At 44.1% G+C, this 20916-nt stretch overlaps 1 protein-coding gene across 1 annotated transcript in view; it reads right to left on the reverse strand.

Annotated features, from left to right (window-relative positions):
* DNAH12 (dynein axonemal heavy chain 12) overlaps positions 1-20916 on the reverse strand; it is a 1449067-nt gene that overhangs the window by 925059 nt on the left and 503092 nt on the right. Inside the window, exon 32 of the mRNA XM_085624669.1 lies at positions 13391-13531. Within this exon, the coding sequence (XP_085480795.1) occupies positions 13391-13531 (141 nt within the window). The remainder of the gene's footprint in view (positions 1-13390; positions 13532-20916) is intronic.

The raw sequence follows: 20916 nt of genomic DNA on the forward strand, positions 1-20916 counted from the left end.
ACCACCATAGTGCCTGCCCAGTGTACCATGGACCTGGCCTGATCACAGTTGAGCTGCTGCTCCTGTGAGGCCTTCCACCTCTGCCCCATAAGTTCCAGTGTTTAAAGTGTAGGGAGTAAGAGCTTCTGTGGGGCCCACAATTCGGGGATCCTGGCTCCTGCCCTGGGCACAGATTTGGGTTACTTTTCCTGTGTGCACCAGCCTTTGAACTAAGAACACTAAATGAGAGCACTACCACTGACTGAGCACGCTGATAACCATAAACACCATCCATCTGCTTGCCTGGAAGCCCATGTTATGATGGAACCACTACAAGATTGATTCCGTGTGGAGACTGGCCCCCCCGGACTCCTCCCTAACTTCATCACACATCACGATTATTAAGGGCCCCAGCAGTGGTCCATGTCATATGCCTACAGTGCCCAATGCCCAATGCCCAAGTATAAAGCTGCCTACATAGAGTCCATCCCTTGCGTGCTATCTCCCCTGGTGGTCACACCCACCTAATTTGCAGAACTATGGATGCTTCCCACGCCCCTCTCTGGAGCCTCTGGGCCCCATGTGAGAAAAAGACGAGCCCCTGAGTATTGAAGGGCCGCCCCAGGCCAACACCTTGAGAAAAGACAATTTAACCAAGCCCACACAATCCAACAAGATTGTGAATTATACTCACACCATGCAATCCAATGGCCCAACCATGGATAGTGTGGAGAAAGGACCAGCATGCGGTGATGAGGCGACATGGGTCTTGCCCTATACTGGCAGATCTAATGGTGGCAATACAGAACTCCAAGGCGGAACTGGCTACTAAAATTGACTCAGTCACAATTGACGTTACCCTTCTCCGAGCGGACCTTCAAAAGGTTACAGACAGGGTCACCAATGTGGAGCAAACAATGGATGCCCTCTAACAGGACGTTCAGCCCCTTCAAGGTACGGTACCTGCCCTCCAAAAATTGACCACCCGACTTGATGATCGAGTAGAGGACGCAGAGGGCAGATTGCGAAGGAATCATTTGAGATTTGTGGGGTTCCCTGAGAAGGCCAAAGGTCAGTCAGATGAATTGTTCCTCGAAGACTGGATTACCAATGCTCTTAAGCAACTGTTTACATTTTTCACTATAGAAAGGGCTCATAGAGCATTAGCTCCCCCACCGAGACCTGGTGCCCACCAAGGGCGATGATCACCTGTCCTATTCAATTTTCAGGACCGAGATGCTATTCTTCAGCATGTCGAATGTAGGGCCCACCAATGTTTGAAGGGGCACCCATTTCAATATTTCCTGACAATACTCAAAAAGTCCAGGAGCAACGAAAAACGTTCCATGCAGTGAAAAAGCATGAGGGACTTGAACTTGAATTACAGTTTAATTTTCCCCACAAAGCTTTGTGTTCTTCATGAGCCGAGAGCTCTCTCTTTCTTTAGCCCGTGAGAGGCCTGTGAGTTGTTGGACACTGTGGACAACACCGCAAGCTGGACCCCCGGCGGGAGAGACTCAATGATGCCAAACACACAAAGACAATCTGCCCACATCCGTCATTGAAACAGCTGCAGAACGAGCTTGAACAGACCACGCTCACCAGGGAGAACCGTGGTGTGCCTGGACGGCACCCTGAGGAACTCAGAGTTCATTCCTGATTCACGAGATTCGTTACAGAGATGTAAGAGCAATCCGGGCACAGCCAGTGATAGCACAGATTTGGGTACTGCATGAACTTTATCTTCGTACTGTAAGTACTGACATGCCAGTAGGATGACAAGGCACCCAGAAGAGTCAAGATGCCATTTGGCAAAGACTATTACTCAGACAGACATGACACGACCTATGTACTTTGAGGTTTGGGGTGTTTGAAGGAACATATTTGTTGGCTGTGAGATGGGACGGACCACTGTACTCAATGGGTATTATTATTTTCATGCTTATGCTGGTGGGAGGTCTCTGGTGGGAGGTCTCTGTTGAGAGGTATTCAGGCACTGGGGCTTAGCTTGAGTGCTCAAGTCTCACACCTCTGCTGTGGTCTTCTCATTTGCGCAGTGTACCAGTTTTGTTCTATTTTAGAATCTGTTTTAACTTTGATACAGGAGTTTTGGGTGTGGGGCTGCAGAAGTCATTTCTTGCCTGGTCAGTTGCCGGAATGGACTCGGAAGTGAAGATGCCTATGAGAAGGGGGGAGTTGGGAAACACAAGTTTTTAACAAGTTGAAGAGTTTGGGAATTACATGCTTCCCTTGTGTAGCATGGTCCAATTGTTTTGCATTCTGGGGAACTGGATGGGTGGTGGGCAGTAGAAATTATTCTTTGATTTGGGGGTTGTTAGATCCAAATTGGAAATGGTAGGACAACCGATTAAATTTATGTCATGAAACGTCAGGGGTATTGCAGGATATGGAAATCATCGCATAGGGTGTGCATATTTAAGACAAAACACATGTATGGGGGACTGTATTTCGTGCCTTCACAAATTGAGAGGTCAACTCTACACTACATCTTATTCTGGACTTGGGGGGGGGGGGGAGTATAAATATGGGTGCCCCCATGGGTCCCTTTCCATTACAGAGCCCATGGCATTGATCCAGAAGGTAGATATGTAGTCCTCCATGGTGATTTAAATGGATTTCTCTGCCCCCAACATTGATTCGCAAGACATTTTTACATCAATGACAGCAGCCGCATCGCAAAACCTTGATGCCAATATCATACTAGACGGAGACTGTAATTGCGTCTTAGATGGGGTGCTTGACCAGGACGCCCCTTAGACACCACACAAAGCGCAATATGACTGGCTCACTACAGGACATAATTCCTCATGGACATATGGTGGGAGTGTCACCTGCCTGAAAGAATATACTATTGCTACACCGTGTCTAAGGCTACTCATAGCTGATTAGAATATCCCTTAATCTCCGCCAGCCTGGCAGGGGGGGACTGGGATATTTCCTACCTTACTCTCTACATTTCGAGACCATTACCTGGTTTTGATGTGTTTGGCGGGTGAGCGGAGACGCTCTGTGATCTCCTTATGGAGACTGAAAGCGGAGGCATTGTCAGATCCCCTTTTAAGTCCAATACTCAGGAGTCCTTATCCCATAACTTTGAGGAAAACTGGGGCAGCACTAGTTCCAGAGCTCTGGACTTGGAAGCAATGAAAGTTGTAATCTGTGGGGCTTGTTTGAAAGCTACATGAGGGGTGCACCAACTAGAAAGGGATATTCAAAAACACACAGGTGACCTCGATGTCATCGAGAAATAATTGCCCACTCACCCAGAAAGTTAGAAGCCTGGCAAGAGGGCCATAGAGTGGTGCTTGATGATTGTCGCAGCATTGAGAAGTATACTTACACAGCCCATTGTCAGGGACTCCACTCAGAGAGTGATAGGACTGGAGCAATGTTAACCAGACTGACCCACCAGAAAGCCCAACTGAGCCCGATATTGTCCAACAGAACTGCTCATGGTTCCCTGGTATGCACCCAATGTGCCATAAACCAATTCTTTAAACTTCACCTAAGCAAGACTTACACCAGACAGGGGAAGGGAATCAGAGGCTAGTATGGGAGGTTACATGGCGGACATACAACTCTCATTGTTAGATCCCGCTGACGCTGCACATCTAGTTAGCCCCATTACCCGGGAAGAAATCCTTGCAGCAATTAGAAACATGAAACCAGGCAAGACCCCTGGTGGTGATGGGCTACCCGCTGAATTGTTTCACTGTTATGTAGACCAAGTGACCGATAAACGAATGGATGTATATCAGGCGGCCCTCTGGAGCAGGATCCTCCCACATACAATGCGAGAACTCAAATAATGATACAAAAGCCAGCTAAAGACTCCCGCTAGAGGTTTCCTCCTATCGCCCAATATCATTATTGAATATCAATGTCAAACTCCTTAGGACAATTATCGCAGCATGCTCGTTCCCTCGCCTTCCAACCAGTGGTGGTTGCTCACCTAAGGTGGCGATGCATCGCCCCACTACTCTCGAAACAGTGTTAAAGCAAAAATAAAATGATAATAACAGAAGTTATTTCTGTTATTATCATTTTATTTTAATATTAGCCTGGTTGGGCGGGGCGGGGCTGGGCTCCCGTGACGTCCAGAAGGAGGAGTGGTTGCTGCACTCCAAAGTGCACATGTCTGCTTGGCCGGCCGTCTTGGGCCGGCAAAACAGTCATGCTCCTCACCAGGCTGTAATCCACAGCCTAGTGAAGGGCATGCTCAGGCTCCCAATCCCATTCTGAGTGCTGAACCACGGTGCTCAGACTGATCACACCGCTACATTGCAACATTGGGATTAGTTTATGGGAGGGTGCCTGTGTGCTTCCTGGTTCTGGCCGCGGAGAGACGAAAAGTGACGACGGAGGAGAGATGACTGAGGAGAGTTGCGGCGAGGAGTGAGTGTTCTTTTAAATTTTTCATTTTGTACAAGCCCCGCCACCAACCCGCCCATCTGCCCACCACCCCGCCCATACACTCTCATTCCCTGCCAGCCCTACTGCTTCCAGCCCCAATCCACCCAGGTCAGTCGGGTTTATTCCTCAACGACGGAGTTCCCTCCATAACCTTAGGCGTCTTTCACTCATATTCCATGCCCCTCAGGTGAGACAAACCCATAGCGCCATAGCCTCTTCAACATCGAGCAAGGATACGATTCCTTAGATAAGTCCTATTTGTGGCAGGTTATCAAAAAGATGGGCACGGGCTCCAAATGTATTCATTGGATCCAACTACTACATTCATCCCCTAGCGTCAGAGTGAGGTCTGGGAGGGATGTATTGGATGCCTTCTTGTTACATAGAGGAAAAAGGCAGGGGTGTCCATTATCAACCCTCCTCTTCGCGCTCACAATGGAGTCAATGGCAGAAAGACTCCGCAAGACTCTGCACCCCTGGAGGTAACACCCATATGGTTTCACTCTACGCTGATGACACCCGGGTTTATTTAACCACACCAGAATACTCGGTCCCAGCACTCCTTACGGTAATGCTTGAATCTGGTGAACTGTCCGGCCTCTGAGTCAATCCCACAAAATCCACTCTGTTTCCACTGGGTGACTCGTCAAATACCCCATGGGGGCACTTCCTGTGACGGGACTTCCCTGGGAATCTGAGGGTGTGAAATACTTGAGGATCATGCTGGCCCATACTTCCCAATCCTTCTTGGTTCTGAACCTCGGGAGGGTGACTGAAGGACTGCGGTCCTCTATTCGCCTTTGGAAAGACCTCCCTCGCTCCTTAATGATTAGAGTTAAGATCCCCAAAATGATCATACTTCCCAGATGCCTGTACATACTCCAGTGGACCGCCTACATGATTCCTCTGCGCTACTTTAAAACCCTTGAGAGTCTTATGGTGGAACTACTATGGGCCAACAAAAGGAAATGTGCTTACCTACCTATTCTCAAATGTACCTGGCGACACGAAGGCCTTGAGCTTCCCCAGCTAGAACTGTACTATATGGCTGCACATTTGCAGCACGCAGTTCATTGGTTGGATCCAGGGGATAATTGGGAGAAAAAACTCCTTCAGAGCTCATATGGGTACATTCTCTTGATGGGGTGTTTGAGGATACCACCAGACACAACTTTCCCAGTGCGCTTAGTCTGCGAGGTTTGGGAGGGCCAGTGACGCCTGTGCTACGTAGAGCAGCATACGCCCCAGATATGTCGATATGGTCCCTTCAAACCTTTTTAAAAACAGCAGTATCCATGTCCGAAATTGGAAAGATGCGGGCTGTAACTCTCTAGGAGACCTTTTTTCCTACCGGACGATTCATCACACGAAATTACACTACAATATCCTTTGCCCTGGGAAGGGGCCAGTTCCTGCAATACGCAATGATCTCAGCTACTGACCGGGACTTCTGGCCGTCATTTCCAGATGCACCAAATCCTTCTGACACCCAAGTGACAATGTTGAGCATGGCAGGGTGGAGCAGATTGATCTCTATATACAAGGCCCTCAGGGCGGATGGCCCAAATCCCATGCTTCAAACTCAGAGCACATGAGAGGAATCACTGGACGGCCCCATGACCTCGAAAGACTGGGCAAGGGTTCATGAAGGTGTAATGGTGGCTAGCTCCAATGCTAGATTTAAATTAATACAATATAATTACGTACATCAAACCTAACTCTCACTTAAAACCCTGCATGCCATCTACACAGCCCGTAGTGATAGTTGCCCTCGCTGCTGGAGAACAGAGGCATGGTGTTGTGTCCTGCGAGACACGTTCTAGTGTCTCGACAGGCACAGAGTTAGTAGCCACTCCCCTATGGGAGTGGGCACACTTGCACCCCATATGCATCCCTCACAGGCGTCACGAGTGATGTGAGCCTGTTAATAAAAGGGCCCGGGTGCACGTGCTCGTGGCCAGTTGCAGTATCCCCATAACGGTGTCCATGTCAATACTTTATCAGCATGAGGGCCTAGGGCCCACGACACATGGTTTGGTCCTGCCCCTCACTAACCCCTACTGGGAGGCGGTTGTGAAGGACGTCAGTAAATTCACTGAGTGGAGTAGTCCACTTAAGGTGAAAGAGATACAACTAGGCCTGATCCCGTCTCCCTCTCGGAAGAAACTCAGTAGGAAAATAGCTATTAGTCGGATCCCCCGAAACACGTAGACTGGCTCAGAGATGTTACTGAATGGGTGACAGCAGAGGAGATTCGTATGAAGCATGTCCGCATGAATGACAGACTCACCTCAGATAAGGTAAATATTCCGCTAGCTTTTAAACAAAAAACGCCGAATTTACAGCAATCGGCAGCTATAAAATTAACCAGAGAAATTCAGAAGCCCTATTGTTTAACTGTTTCCCAGAAATTATTTTATCTACTATGCATGTAACATTTCAGGTACAGTGCCCCATTACATACTTGGGTGTTAGGGTACCTCAAATTTGAATGATGTATACGCTCCAAATGATGCTTCCTAGGTTTGTGTGCTAATTAAACAATAAGAAAGACTTCCCCTTGCGACTATAGGTGGAATCTCACTTATAAACATGAACTGGCTGCCTCTGTTCTTGTTCGCTTTTTCTAATGTATTGATTAAAATGACTAGTTCATTCTTTGAGGTCATTGATGTAGAAATGCGCACATTTATTTGGCAAAGAAAACAACCGCAGGCAAAACCACCATTTCTTCAATTAACTCAGGAAGAAGGCGGCCTAGTGCTCCCATACTTTAAAACTTATTATCAAGCGACTCTTTTAAACTGGCTGACGTGAGCATCCAAGAGAACACCTTGTGATGATCATTACTATTTGAACAATATGCTAGGAGTGGCCGGCACTGACCCTGTCTCTTTTTTACAGAGAACGCATTATAAGACCCCCGCATTATGGTTGACCGCTTTAATCTTCTTTGGCAGGAATAGAAAATTCCTCGTTTCCACCCACTAATAAAAGATGACTCCTGGTCTATACTTACTAGTTTGACAACCGTGGGCTTTTGGAGGCTTAACAATTTTTTCCGTAACCATCAATTTATTACATGGCCCTCATTATAGCAGGAGAATCCACTGATTAGCACCACAATCTTGTTGAGCTATATCCAAATACAGCACTTTAGCTCCAGCTACTCACTGGATATAAATGGAATAACGGATCAAATTTGCTGGACCTTTTTCATCTCCCGTCTATCAGAAGTTGGAAATTGGTATTGAGTTTTACTTCAGCATTTAGGTCCTCAATTACTATCTAATCATCTAAGTAAAATAACCGCTACCACTGGCTGCAAATTAACTTTAGCACAATGGTATTATTACAATCAGCTCAGCAGGAAAGCCATTCACGCAGCTAAATTCAAAAGAATTACTTTGTATTGTAAAAGGATGATATATTATACACCAGATAAACTCAAGAAGATGTACAATGGATCTGAAGCTAGATGTTTTAGATGCGGATTGGAACTTGGTGATTTGCTCCATATGATATTTACTTGTCCCAGACTGCTTGTATTCTGGACCAATATATTAAATAAAATGGGGAATAGGATGGGGCAAGAAATCATTCCCGATCAGCTGGAAGCCCTTTTTTGTACTCTATCGGGGTCGAACAATCTTTCCATCGAACAAAGCCAACTTTGTTTCATAGCTACCCAAGTGGCAAAGTCACGTATTTTAGCGAGTTGGAAGTCGATAGCTATACCTACTGCCGATCAGGGGGGCAATAAAATGTGTTAAAAGCCATGAGAACCTGCATGCAGAAAGAGTGGGCACGAATAAGCGGTTTCAAATATTTTGGCAGAATTGAGAAAGAGCTGACACGTTCGAAGCTAGTGGGTAGCTGGCTCTTTCGGGCAACTGTGAGACATAAGAGATTGCTGTTCACAATATGTGCGAATATCGTTGTTAATAATTCTATGATTAGCAATTATTAGGGATCTGGGAGTGCATGAATGAATTAATATTCTGATTTAGGAGCTGCATTTTGATAAATAAAGAAGTTTTTATGTAAAAAGTTTGAAAAGAAGCTGTGGTAGGGTTAATAGATCCGCCCTTGACATAATGGTGTGATGCATATTGTTTTTTACTTTTTTTATTGAAAAAAATACAGACTAGAGAATGACCTACTGGCATGGGTAGCCATGCTCTCTGACCTCAAAGAATCCACAGGGGACATCCGAGGAGAAGGGCCCTCAATGTAGTCCAGATGGGGGAGGAGATTAGCACCCTAAGACTGATTACCCTTTTCCCCTCTTTCTCACGTTCCTTTTTTCTGTTTTCCTAAATATCAAATCACGATTCACCCACAAACAGTTAAACCTTAGTATCTAATATGTGACTCATCAGGAGAGCAGTGGAGGTTGGGGGCGGGGGTGGTTATTGGGGAATTGCTGTTCTATTGATCTTAAGAATGTCATGCCACAATTGGTTTCAGATCTTGCTGCTGGATTGTATTGCATCCTAAGAAATCTCAATAAAGATCCTTAAAAACACAAACAGAATTCCGAGCCTGGCGGGAACAGGAGTTTGCACAGTGATCAGAAAAGTTTGGCACACTCATAGTCAGGGCCTAACTGTACCTAGACTCCCTTCCCTACCATCATGTGTGAAAGATAAAATTCATATGTGAACAGAAGAAAGAGGATATGTTTAACTAGTTGGGTGAGACTTTGACTAATTCAGCCACTTAGCTGGTGGAGTGTGACTGGGGAATAATTGGCCTGTGATATTGACAACACCATGTGAGGGTTCATTGGTATGCTAATAATATGCCTTTTAATGGTAATACATTCTTCTCATCTGACATTGTATTTATTGTTGTACATTTTTGTGTTGTATGAAGCTGTTCCACATAGCATCGATGTGTAGACATCAATGATATAATTACTGATCTTACAAAGGAAGTAATGAGGTGTTCTAGGTGTGATTGAAATAATGTGTGGCGTTATAAAAAGCAGAGGGCATGGTTGGGAACTAAGGTTTAGCATCTTGTCTGGTCAATTTCCCATCATTTGAGCTTTTGTCTTGTAGCAGTATTCAGCTCTGTAACCCATCCCCTTAATTAACACCACTAAAAAAAAAATCTAGTAAATTTCTTTGCTTTTCTTTTTTGAAAACACAGAATCCTGTAGTCTTCTGGACGTAGGATCAGCTATGTGATCAATGCCACGAGGTAGGAATGAGCATTAATGGCCTCTTGCATTATTGAGCATTATTGTACCTCGGCAATAATGACCTTTAATAGCCCCTCATTGTGAGTATCAATGGACACATTCAGTAAGGAACCTAAACGGCCTCAGGCAGTAAAGAGCTTTAAATGTCCTCATGCACTGGCGGTCCCAGTTAGTAGACTATTAATGGCCCACCATGGCAGGTGTGTGAATTTCGGCTAGTCAGTCAAGAACCTAAATGGCCCCAGGTATTAATTAGCATAAGTGATCCTGGCAAGTAATGATTTTTAATGCCTCTCATTTATTATTAAGCATCCACAGCCCCAAGCACTAATGATCAAGACCAATAATGAGTATTAATAGCTCCAGTGAGAAGAAAATCATAAGTCTCAGGCTCATGCTGTAATAAACATTAATGGCCACTGTGAGTGATAAATATAAATAGCCCCAGGCAGTAAAGTGTTTAATGTTCCCATGATTGACTGAACGTTGATGTCCCTATTGAGCTGCTAGTGTTCCTCTCTTATAGGGTGAGTGCACACTTTCTGTGCACACCCATTCAGGTGCTCGCGGAGATTTTGGGCTGATTAATGCGTTACTGAATTTGACCTTCAACTCGGGCACCTGCTTTATTTATATCTGTAAGTGCTTCCAGTTGAGGTTAATTTTTGTGACAGGAACATCGTGCCAGAAGGAATCATGCCCTGCATATTTCTCCAAGAAGATGCCACCGTTTTGTGCAATACCTCTACTCAACTGGAGTACTTTCTACTGGCTAATCAGTAAGTGCTACCTCGGTGGGTAAATGTATAGTGCTTTTCCTACACTACAGCTGCGTAAAGGGCCAGAAGAGTTGTCTCCAGCGACCATGTGTGTCTGTAACTTTTGCCACCGCGCCGAAGGGCACCAGGGTCCCTTGAGTGAGCTGTCCATCATAGTGGGGAAAGGGCGGGAAGACGTTGCACACCGCTGGTGTGTTGGCTGGGGCCAAACGAGCCGGGCTTGTATGCAGTTCACATGCCTCTTGTTTATAAAGGGTCAGAGACCGACCAGAGCAGCAGATGAGGAGACAGAACCTCCTGGAGTCAGGAACTACACTGGGATTGTGCTTGAGAAACTCAGGGATGCACAGACCTCCATCAAGGATTACAGCAAATTGTTGACGGTAGATATGGGGAGAAAGCACACCTGCCTAGCCTCCACCGTGCTCACGAATCTTTTGTGCTGATTAATGCGTTACTGAATTTGACCTTCAACTCGGGCCCCTGCTTTATTTAAATCTGTATGTGCTTCCTGCTGAGGTTTAATGACAGGAGCATCGTGCCAGAATGAATCCTGCCCTGCATATTTCCGTTCCGCCGCAGATCGCGGAAGTTTCAACATTTTCACGTTCCGAGCGGAACACGAAAATGTTGAAATTTCGCAATTTCCACGAGTGGAACGGAAATTGTCGCCCACCCTTAAAAACAATAAAAAGGCATCCCAATTCGCGATTTCATCATACACATATAAATCTACAAATAGAGCAGCAATATAAAGTACAAAAAGGCACTAAATATATGACCACAGTAGATAAGAGCTATCTCATAAAGTGCACATTAAGTAAGAGAACAGGCTGACTCTAACGCCAGCAAACTTTGCCTGTATCTGATAGCAGCTATTAAATAACTTGCAACCCCCAGGCAAACTGTGGGGGAGGGTAACATATGAAGGTAAGCCACAGTCGGCCTCACTTGGACAAACTGGTGGTCTTTAAACAATGGTAAAATATGGTTCCTGTGCAGAGGGTCGTAAAAGGTGCAGAAAAACATAAAATGTAGTGTGTCCTGATCAGAAAAATTGTCACAGGGGCAGGGTTTGAGTGGCTCAAGTTCCGAAAAGCCTAGGGGAAATGTCAAAAGCCAAGGGACCTGATTCAGACGGAATCTGGTCAAAACAAAGCGGTGATATGCTTTGCTAACATAAGTTAAGTAAGGCTGCATTTGTGGGCCCATGCTTAGTATAACAAATCTTCTCACAGACGGTTTTGCTAATTCCACCTCCTCCCTAAACATCTGCCGCTTGCCAAAAACTGCTTTTTAAATTCTTTGATGGCAGTCTTGCCTAATGCCCCTGGATTCAGGAACAGGTCAGGACGGCTGAGCCATCCAGTCTCTTCCTTTATATATTTCAACCAGGGAATGCGCAAGGCTCCATCCAGAAAGTCAGTCATGAGTGATGCACCTTGCAATCTGATTAACCAAGTCAAAACCATAATGCATAAAATGCTTGAATAATTCATACCATCGGTCACCACCTGCTTCAAAGATTCGGCCTGGTGTTCAGTTAAATGGTCCACTGACTACTCTACCTCCTGCCAAAACAAAGACTGATAGTACCCAAATAACCATAAGTACCAACCTTTTTGGCACACTATTCATTCTTTGGACTTCTCCATCTGGAGGCAAAGTTTGAAAATCAGTAGGTCTCCCTTTGGAATCAGCTGCATTAACAGCTAGAGGGTCTGTTAAACAATGTTTTTTGTGAGATCAAAAGAAATCCACACTATAGGTCTATATTTCCATATATAAGGTCTAGAAATTTCCGGCACCAAAGCTGGATTTTCCCCTTTTTCTCCAATGAGATTTTCAAAAGCCTTTGTAAGTGGGAGTAAAAGTGTCTCGCCCCTTTTCACCTTGTGTAAAATATCAGTGACACTATGATGTATTTCAGTTTCTCGTATAGGCAATAAGCTTTAGCTTCAAAGATTAAAACGGTATTTTTAAAAGGGGTGTGTGCAACAACCCCAAAAGTTAAGCTGGCACGATGTCTTTCACTGCATTGTTAACTGAAATCCTCAGACGACTTTAATATTGCAGCAGCATCCTGTCTTTCATATCCCTCCTGCTCAGTAAAAAAAATCTTTGCAAAATGCATGTGTTAATCATTCATCTCATGGGGTTCCTGCTTAATTTAATGATTAGGTCTTCAAATGAAATATCTCTCTTAGAGCCTGATTACAGGTAGGTTATTTAATTTCGGCTCATACGTAAACCCCTGTTTATGCACAGGTCGAATTACGAGTTGCGTTTTATTTAACGCTTCTGATAACTATTGGATATTTTAAATACCTCAACCTTTATTAAATTATGGCAATTCAAGTCTGTCGAAATTTTAACAGCGGAAAACCATACGGTAATTATGGTAACATGCAGATTTGGGTATGTTAAACACCAAAATCTGCACATTACTCCCCAGAAGCTCGTAACAGCTGCGATTTATTGCACCCGGTAAATAACGAACCCCGTGGTATTGTTATTTACCACATGCGATAAACAGCACCTATACTTGTAAACAGGCCCTAAGTATTAAGAAAGGAACAGCTACAAGGGCCAACATCCTCCCCGTTTTTGCAGCTGCACCAAAGCTTCCAAGAAAACTTTACACTACACAAGACACAGAAATATAATAGACCCAAGGGACTGTTCTCTCCTGTGCTTTGCTATCTTTCAAGGCATATTGTTATATATTTTTGCTATATTTTCCCCATATCTATTTTAATGTATATTTGTTATCATTATTTATATGAGACACGATTGCTAAAAATGCAAAAAACGAAGCTAAACTAGCACAAATAAATGCAGCTGCCATGCACATGTCGGACAACACAAAATGGACGTGCTTAATAACACTACAGGCCAGCTTACACAGTAATTATACACTCTGCAAGACTACAGCATATACTGAAAATGAAAAAGCAGAAAAACATATCCACGGTGTAGAATGTGTTACCTTTTTGTTGTCATCCAGTACAGTGTTCATGCTTTCAATCCAGAGTGTATCAATTGGACCATCGAAAACGACCCATTTACGCTCTGGTGTTTCAGACAAGGCAAATTCACGAAAGGTATTTGCAACAATACCATCAGTCCACTGAAATGGAAAAGAGAGACAGGTAAATCCTGTTAATGTTCTTGGAATACTAATGGACACAAGGTTAATGCACCACACTTTCAGGAGGTAGGGAAGAGTTAAGCATTCATCTCAGAATCTTTAGTCATCAGGTGAGCTGGAACACTATCAGTTAACCATGGATAGAGTAGTTACCATATCGGACACATTTGTAGATTGCGGAGCCAGAGAACACTCTAGGGATTTGAGGGCAAGGTGGCTCAAATTAGGTGTAAGGAGTGTGGTGTATAAATAGGTTCCTAAAACCCATTGGTTTCAAGAAGGCAAAGCAACCAAGACCTGATCTTATCAAGAAGAGAGATATGTATCCTTTCATCAATAGGTTCAGCTATGAGACGGCTTGAGTTAACTAAGGTTACACTTATGATTCATTAGATACATGAAAATGTGGGATGGATGAGGTAACTCGGTAGAAATATATTTAGTTATCAGCTATGTTGAATCGCTGATCTACTTTTTCTCCTGACTGAAAGCTATTTCAAATCTTGTCTCTCCTATAATATTCCACAAAGACTCATAAATGCTTTACAACTAATAAATTAGGCAAAGCATCTGTGTGTCATTCCATAGAAGAAACAATTACTGCTTCAATGCTACTCTCCTCCAAGGTACTCTTCTTCCCCATCATTATGATTTACAAAATTGGCAACCTTTTATGTGCATCATTTTTTTAAATCTGCTATTAGGCTTAGGGTGAGTTGTGACTAACCCACCTGACCCTAGTCACTATCTCCGGCACTATGCACTTTACCTGCTCCAATAGTCTGTTTAATTAATAACTTAATGAAGTGTAAGGTTTTATTGTACCATTTATAGTGTTTTTAGTAGGTATTTAATTTTGTCTCAGGTGACCTGGTAATTAGATATTTTTAAGTGTATATAAGACTAAATAAATTGTCTGTGAGACGTTTATACGGGGTATGTTCCCGTCTGGATTGTACGTATTGTATCATATTTTATCCTGTGTTTTACCTCGTGCTTTTATGGTTTTATCATATGAAACCAAATAAAGTTATTTGACTTGACTTGCCAACCTTAACCTTTCCTGGTTAATTCTTTATTAAGATACAATTTGAGAACAACGGATATAATATTGCTGAACAGTAGTCATGGGCATCCAATTTAAAGTGCATCCTGAAACAATCGAAAATAAAAGCAGCAGAAATTAAACTAGCATTCACGTAAAACATTCATATCATGATTCAAACCTAGGACACACAAAGCTACACAGCTAAAGACTGATTCCTGCCGAACTATCACAATAGCATATACAACCTTGTGAAAGCGGTCGTGTTGAAGTTATTGATTAAACTCTATAGCATGTGAAATCAATCACATAGCACTCAGTGTTTATTTATTATAATGCAAATGTAATTCAAAGCAGAATAAATAGGAATTCTATCCCCATGAAAGAAAGACATTTCCACGGTTTGTCTACAGCCTCTATCTGCGTTGCCGAACAAGCGATACGAAGGTTTGCACAATCTTACTGAGAGTGACCACTTTATGGTGTTAATGGTTCCAAGAGAAAGCTCAGAATGCCCTCACTTTAAAAGAGACCTTGTCAGACAAAGACAGGCATATTCATAAATATTCAAAAATCACAGATGTATTTCGTCTCTTTGGAGCTAAATGCTGCAATGTAACTGGCATAGATTAAGACTAGTTAATAACAAAATGCCACTGTGTAAAGGAATGGGGAAACAGTGACTACTAGAAAAGGTGCCCGATGGCTAACTAAGTCAAACTCAATCTTCGGACATCCTTTCTTGAGAACAGGTGCAAGTAGAGACATGGAAATCCATAGAAGAGTGATGGAGAGCATTGAGTTTCTTCTCCAAGACTTCATAGGAAAGTCAGAGTCAGATACATTGGTAGTAGCATATTCATGAAACCTTCATAAATAAATACAAGGTAATAGGGAGAAGGGTTTGTGTACTGTAAAGCTAACTCTTTGGCCACCATGGTTGCAGTTCAGCCATGGAAGAGAGGAGAATTTATAATGCCACATTTCTGCCCCTGGATGTGCAGTTTTAGATGGAGCTTAACTAACTTTTTAACAACCAGTTACAGGAGGTTAGAGTGCCAGAAATGAGAGAACTAAATGGGTTTTCAACAATTAGGGAACTGCTGTGAATGAAAGTATGAGTGACATTATTGATAAAGTGATGATAAAAAAAATATAGTCTGTGTCCCAAGGTAAATGAATAACAATGGCAATTCCAGTAATTCAGACCCTCTGATGATCACACTTCAAACCCTAATGTTAAATATCTAGGGAGAAACCTAGAGGATTGTTTAGAACTTGCGGACTATGATATTCACCAAAAACTGGTGTATGTTACACCTGCCCTCTTGAAATGTGTACACTGTACAAAGGGTGGACACAGAATCTGGCAAGTTTTGCTGCATTGACCAAACTCTAAATACCTCAAAGTAATTTAGATTCCATTTGTGTAGAGCTTGGTGCACCCTGTTATGGCTGAAAGCATTGTCTTCTCTCCTGCCAGAACACATTGTGTCAAGGCAAACATTTTGACTTGGGATCACAACTCACACAGCTATTGTCAGCCAATAGAAAGTGTGTAATAGTATCACTAACTTATTCATGAAAAACAAAAATGAGGTTGTGCCTCTGCACACCAAACCTACATCTAATGAAGAATAATATGCTAGTTACCTGCTATAAAACAAACACACTCATGTGATATCATCAGTGATGTCACTAGGATGCCATCAAGGATGTCATTTGAAATGTGATCACTGATGTCATAAATTATGTAATAAAACAAGTCAGGAGTAATATGTGAGGTCATAAGCAGTGCATGGTGGGGGCGTAAGTTATAACTGATGAATTCCTGTCTTTTGTTTTAGTTCAAAACGTTATTGTTGTCACTGTCATACCTAACTATAGCGTTATTTTAACCTTCGTTTTATTCAGTGAATTTCTAAGGTTTTTTTTTTGTAAAAGACAAAAAACAGATATTTTTCTTTTTGGCCTCGGGGACCACCATCTCTTTGGGGCAGGCCCTAAAAGAACAAAGTAGGAAGACAGCATAGCTCCCTTCCTTGAGCCATTAATGGCCCTGGGGACTGCCACCGCCCAATGCCGACTCCCTATGGACGAGGGTGCCCACCCGGGGGGACATGGCTGTTTGCTCTCGCTTGGTGGGAGATTTGAAAGCTCCTCCCAAGCAGGAACAAACAGAAGATCCGCTTCCAGTAGGCAGGAGCAGGAAATCTGCTCCCATTCACTGGGAGCTGACTTTTCATCTGTTTAACAGATGAAAGGAAAGCTCACACACACAGGGAGCGGCATTTTTGGCTCCCCTATGTCAGCTCCTGCCGGAGGCAGGGGCCGGCAGGAACTGCTGAAGCATTAAGGCTCCCCCTGCGGTCCCCAGCGCTGCACACTGGGTGCTCTGGGTGGGCTCCAGGGCACCTAGCATCAAGTGGCTTGGCCCCGGGGGCCGAAGTTCGTCAGAGGAGGGGGCCACATGGCCACCCTCCCTCATTAATATGAGGCTTGTTATCACAAATTTGTGGATCAAGACTCTCAAGAAACAATCACGTTGCCGAAATTACATGCACACAAAGGGGCCCTATTCACAAAGGTAAACTGAGATGAAAGTTACGTTTGTGAATCGGGCCCAAGGTCACTGGAGACATTGCCTCGTGGTCCTTAATGCAGCTGTAGAGTAGAACATGCAATAGACATTTACCCAACAAAGTAGCACTTACTAATTAACCAGTAGACAGTATTCCAGTATTTCAGATGGGTAGAGATTATCACCAAAACTGTGGAGTCTTCTTGGAAAAAATGAGGTCTATTATGGCTCTGATGCTCATTTCCAAAGGCCGTGTGAGGCATGGAGGTGGGTGCCTGTGGGTTGTTGACTGTAGGACATGGTCGTATGCCAAGCCCTGCGGCCAAGCCCTGGCGTGCACAGAAAAAGGGTGTGTGAGACGCAAGGGGTGAGTCCCTGAGGGGTGTTGGCTGCAGGGCCTGGCCCCAGGCCTTGACCTTCAGCCTGTGGTGCAGGTTTGAGTGTGTATGGTGTTTGACCCTATGGCCAACCAACGATGCACGTGTGGCGCCGGTTTAGGTGTTTACGGGGGATTGGCCAAAGGCCATGTGCGGTGAGGGTTTGATTAACGTAAAGTAATTAAATATTTCTTTATGTTAAAAAAACACATAGAACTTCACTGAAAAAAAACATTGGGTACAGGGACGCTATATTTAGAAAATAGAATTTTAAAAACCTTAAAAATGTACTCAAATAACCAAAGGTTACAGGGATGTTATAGTTAGGTTCAGATTTTACATGCACAAAACCATAAAATTTCAACAGTTATAGTTATACTTATCTTTCAAAACTATAACTCATGCCCTAATGTAACTATAACTCACACCCTCGCCATGCACTGCTAATTACCTCACATATTACCTCAATGATGACATCTCCTATCAAATAATCAATAATATCACTGCAACTTTTGTAGTAAAATTATTAATGTGAAAAGGGTGCATGGTGGGGGCGTGAGCTCAGGGAGACTCCCTCACACACAACGTGCAGTTAGAAATCTGAGGTATGTTGCTCTGCAGGGGAGATGGGGTCTGAGGCTTGTCTCTGATTGGTATTCTAATGATGTTGATTTGTTTACAAAATTACTAGCTTTCTCAATGCTTTCTAATGTACTTCTAATAGTGCTACTTATTTAACTACTGTGGGACTCCCACCATGACGGCAAGAAAGATTCAAGCAAGTGACTCTATGAAAGATTCAATACTGGAGAAATAGTGAGTATATCCCTCCACGACTGCATGAACTTACATTTCGGGCCTTGGCCCCCCTACTGCTTGGTCTCCCTGAAAGAGAGTTATTAGTGGGTGGGGATTTTAATATGACCCTCATTGAGGTTGAGGACTGTTGACTCCTTTGATGGGTGGTGTCTCCATGGTCGCCCTTTGTCAGAATTCCTCTTGGCGCTGACCTCTTGGACACATGGGGCACATTTAACTCCTGGACTCAACACTACACCTTCCATTCTGCAGTGCATTATATTTACTCTGACCTATCAGCTTCCTCGAATTTGTGAGCTCCAACACCTGGCTAAAGGACTCTCTGACCACTCACCACGTTGGGCTGTTTACGACCTAGATGATCCGCTGAAAACTGTGAGATAACGCTCAATCCATGGTATCTTAAAATTTCTAGCGTTCAAATGGGACTAGTACAGGCCACAGATTATTACTTCACAGAGAATGAGGCCTCGGTAGACTCAACACAGACGTTATGGGAAGCCAATAAGGCGGTCATCAAGGGACAGGGTCTATCATTATTAGTGACAACAAGAAGGATTCAAGGGTTGAGTTGGAGGCTTTGGAGCAAGAGATCTCAGCTCTACAAGTTAAACAAGCAAACTTAGACAGAGCAGATACACAACATACCTTAGCACTTTAACAATGAGAGTACAGAGACATGGTAACTGAGGCTGCCAGAGTCTGCCATAAGGCAATGCTGTATTGCGTCTAGAAGGTGAGGGACAGGGTGGGTAAGCTCATTGCGCGGCTGGATAGGAGGAAGCAGGCAAGTCGCTGGGTCTTGAAAATTTGTACAGAGGAAGGGCAATGGGCGACTGACAGGCAGGGAATTGCCAAAGCTTTTGCCTCCTATTATGCCCAGTTCTATTTCCCAATGCAGACAACTACAGCCAAAGACTCCCCCGCCCTACTGGTGGATATAGCACTCCTCATCATTACATGCGACAACACCGACCTAATGGTACCTGGGCATGTTTGATATCAAACAAGCTGGAATCATACCCCAACACCGATTCCATTGTTGGAGGTATGATCCCATGTACTGGGGGCCTCCTTAGAGGACCCCCCTGTACCCCTATTTACAGCCTTTCAGGGTCTGCCAGCAAGCTAGTGCTGCCGCCAACCACAGACACTGTTCTGCCCTGCTGCTGCTGAGCTGAGCTCGGGCAGGGTAAGGTAGAACAATAGGTTTCCTGTCACAGTGAGGTGTAACCACCTACCAGAAAGGGCTTAGTGTATTAAGCTGGGGTAGGAGTGCTTTTTCGTGCCACCAAACTGCATTGAAGGGCACATTTGGTACCCTCCTTGCATACTCCGGTTTGAACCAGTTCAGGAATCCTTGGTTCATGCTCTGGAGCAAAACTGGACAACAAAGAACAGGAGAACCTTTTTCCCTCAGCCCAGCCCTTCCTCTGGGAGGGACCCCCGAGTCGTTCCAACCCTTTCCTTGAGTGTTTAAGGGCTCCCCGGTGGGTTGGTCCTCAGATTCATCTTGGAACACAACTCACTTCTGAAACCCAGACACTCTTCAACCGTCTGGACACTTGGACTTCATTGGACTTCAACTGGAACTGAGACTGCATCAAGGAAGACTCCTGCTGTTCCTGTTCTCACTGTTCTTCAAGTCTTCTGCCTCGTTTGTGTCTGCGCTTCACCCAGGTTCTCCAAAAGAGCTATGGGTATAAAGGACATCCAAAGAAATCTCCCTTGGAGTGAAGGAGTCACTACCCTGCATTAGCAAGCACTGCAACAAAGCTGACCGGTGTACTGCTCCTGTCGTTCAACGGACTTACCTTTGCTCAGCAACACAGGTGGTGATTTTGTGGCTCTCCAGAAGCTTGACCTGTCTTCCCTGCAAGTTGGAGAACAGTATCCCTCGTCAGAGCTGATAAGACCAAACCCCTGTGCACTGTTTTGACTTGCCGTTGCCAAGACTTTTCAGCTTTGCACTCCAGAGATCTTCTGTTTACAAGAAGCTCCAGCCTTCAGCACCTCATCCCTCGACGATCAGCGTCCTCACTGCATCTCTTGCACCATGGGCCTCGATCTTTGGTGATCTGCCTGATGTCCTCTTGCGATTCCTGTGCCTACGGCCTGTGGGTCCTCTCCTGCTTTGGTGGGCTCCCCTGCTTGCTTGGGGACTGCAGTTGGGGAGTCCCTTGGACCTTGCTGGTCCCAACGATTGCATCTTTTCACTTTTCAATTCAATTCAAACAGTCTTTATTTCGACTTATTGTCATAAAAGACAGATTAAAAACAAATCTCATCATCATTTACAAAAAACCACATTTAAAACAATTCATCATCAGATGTTTCCAGTTTAGGCTACACATTTAGATTTTGTATAAAATTCATGATACTAAAACTAGAAGGAACATGATTTAGGTTTACTACATGTGTGGCATTCCTACTCGACCAGATAAAAGAATAAATATCTGTCTTTCATAAAAACAGGCTAAGAAGAATACAGAAATTCCACCTTTATACTGAATTTCTTTTAGGGCGGCTGGAGGGCTTTCAG

Source organism: Triturus cristatus, chromosome 9, assembly GCF_964204655.1.
Source record: "Triturus cristatus chromosome 9, aTriCri1.1, whole genome shotgun sequence".
NCBI classification, from domain to species: Eukaryota; Metazoa; Chordata; class Amphibia; order Caudata; family Salamandridae; genus Triturus; species Triturus cristatus.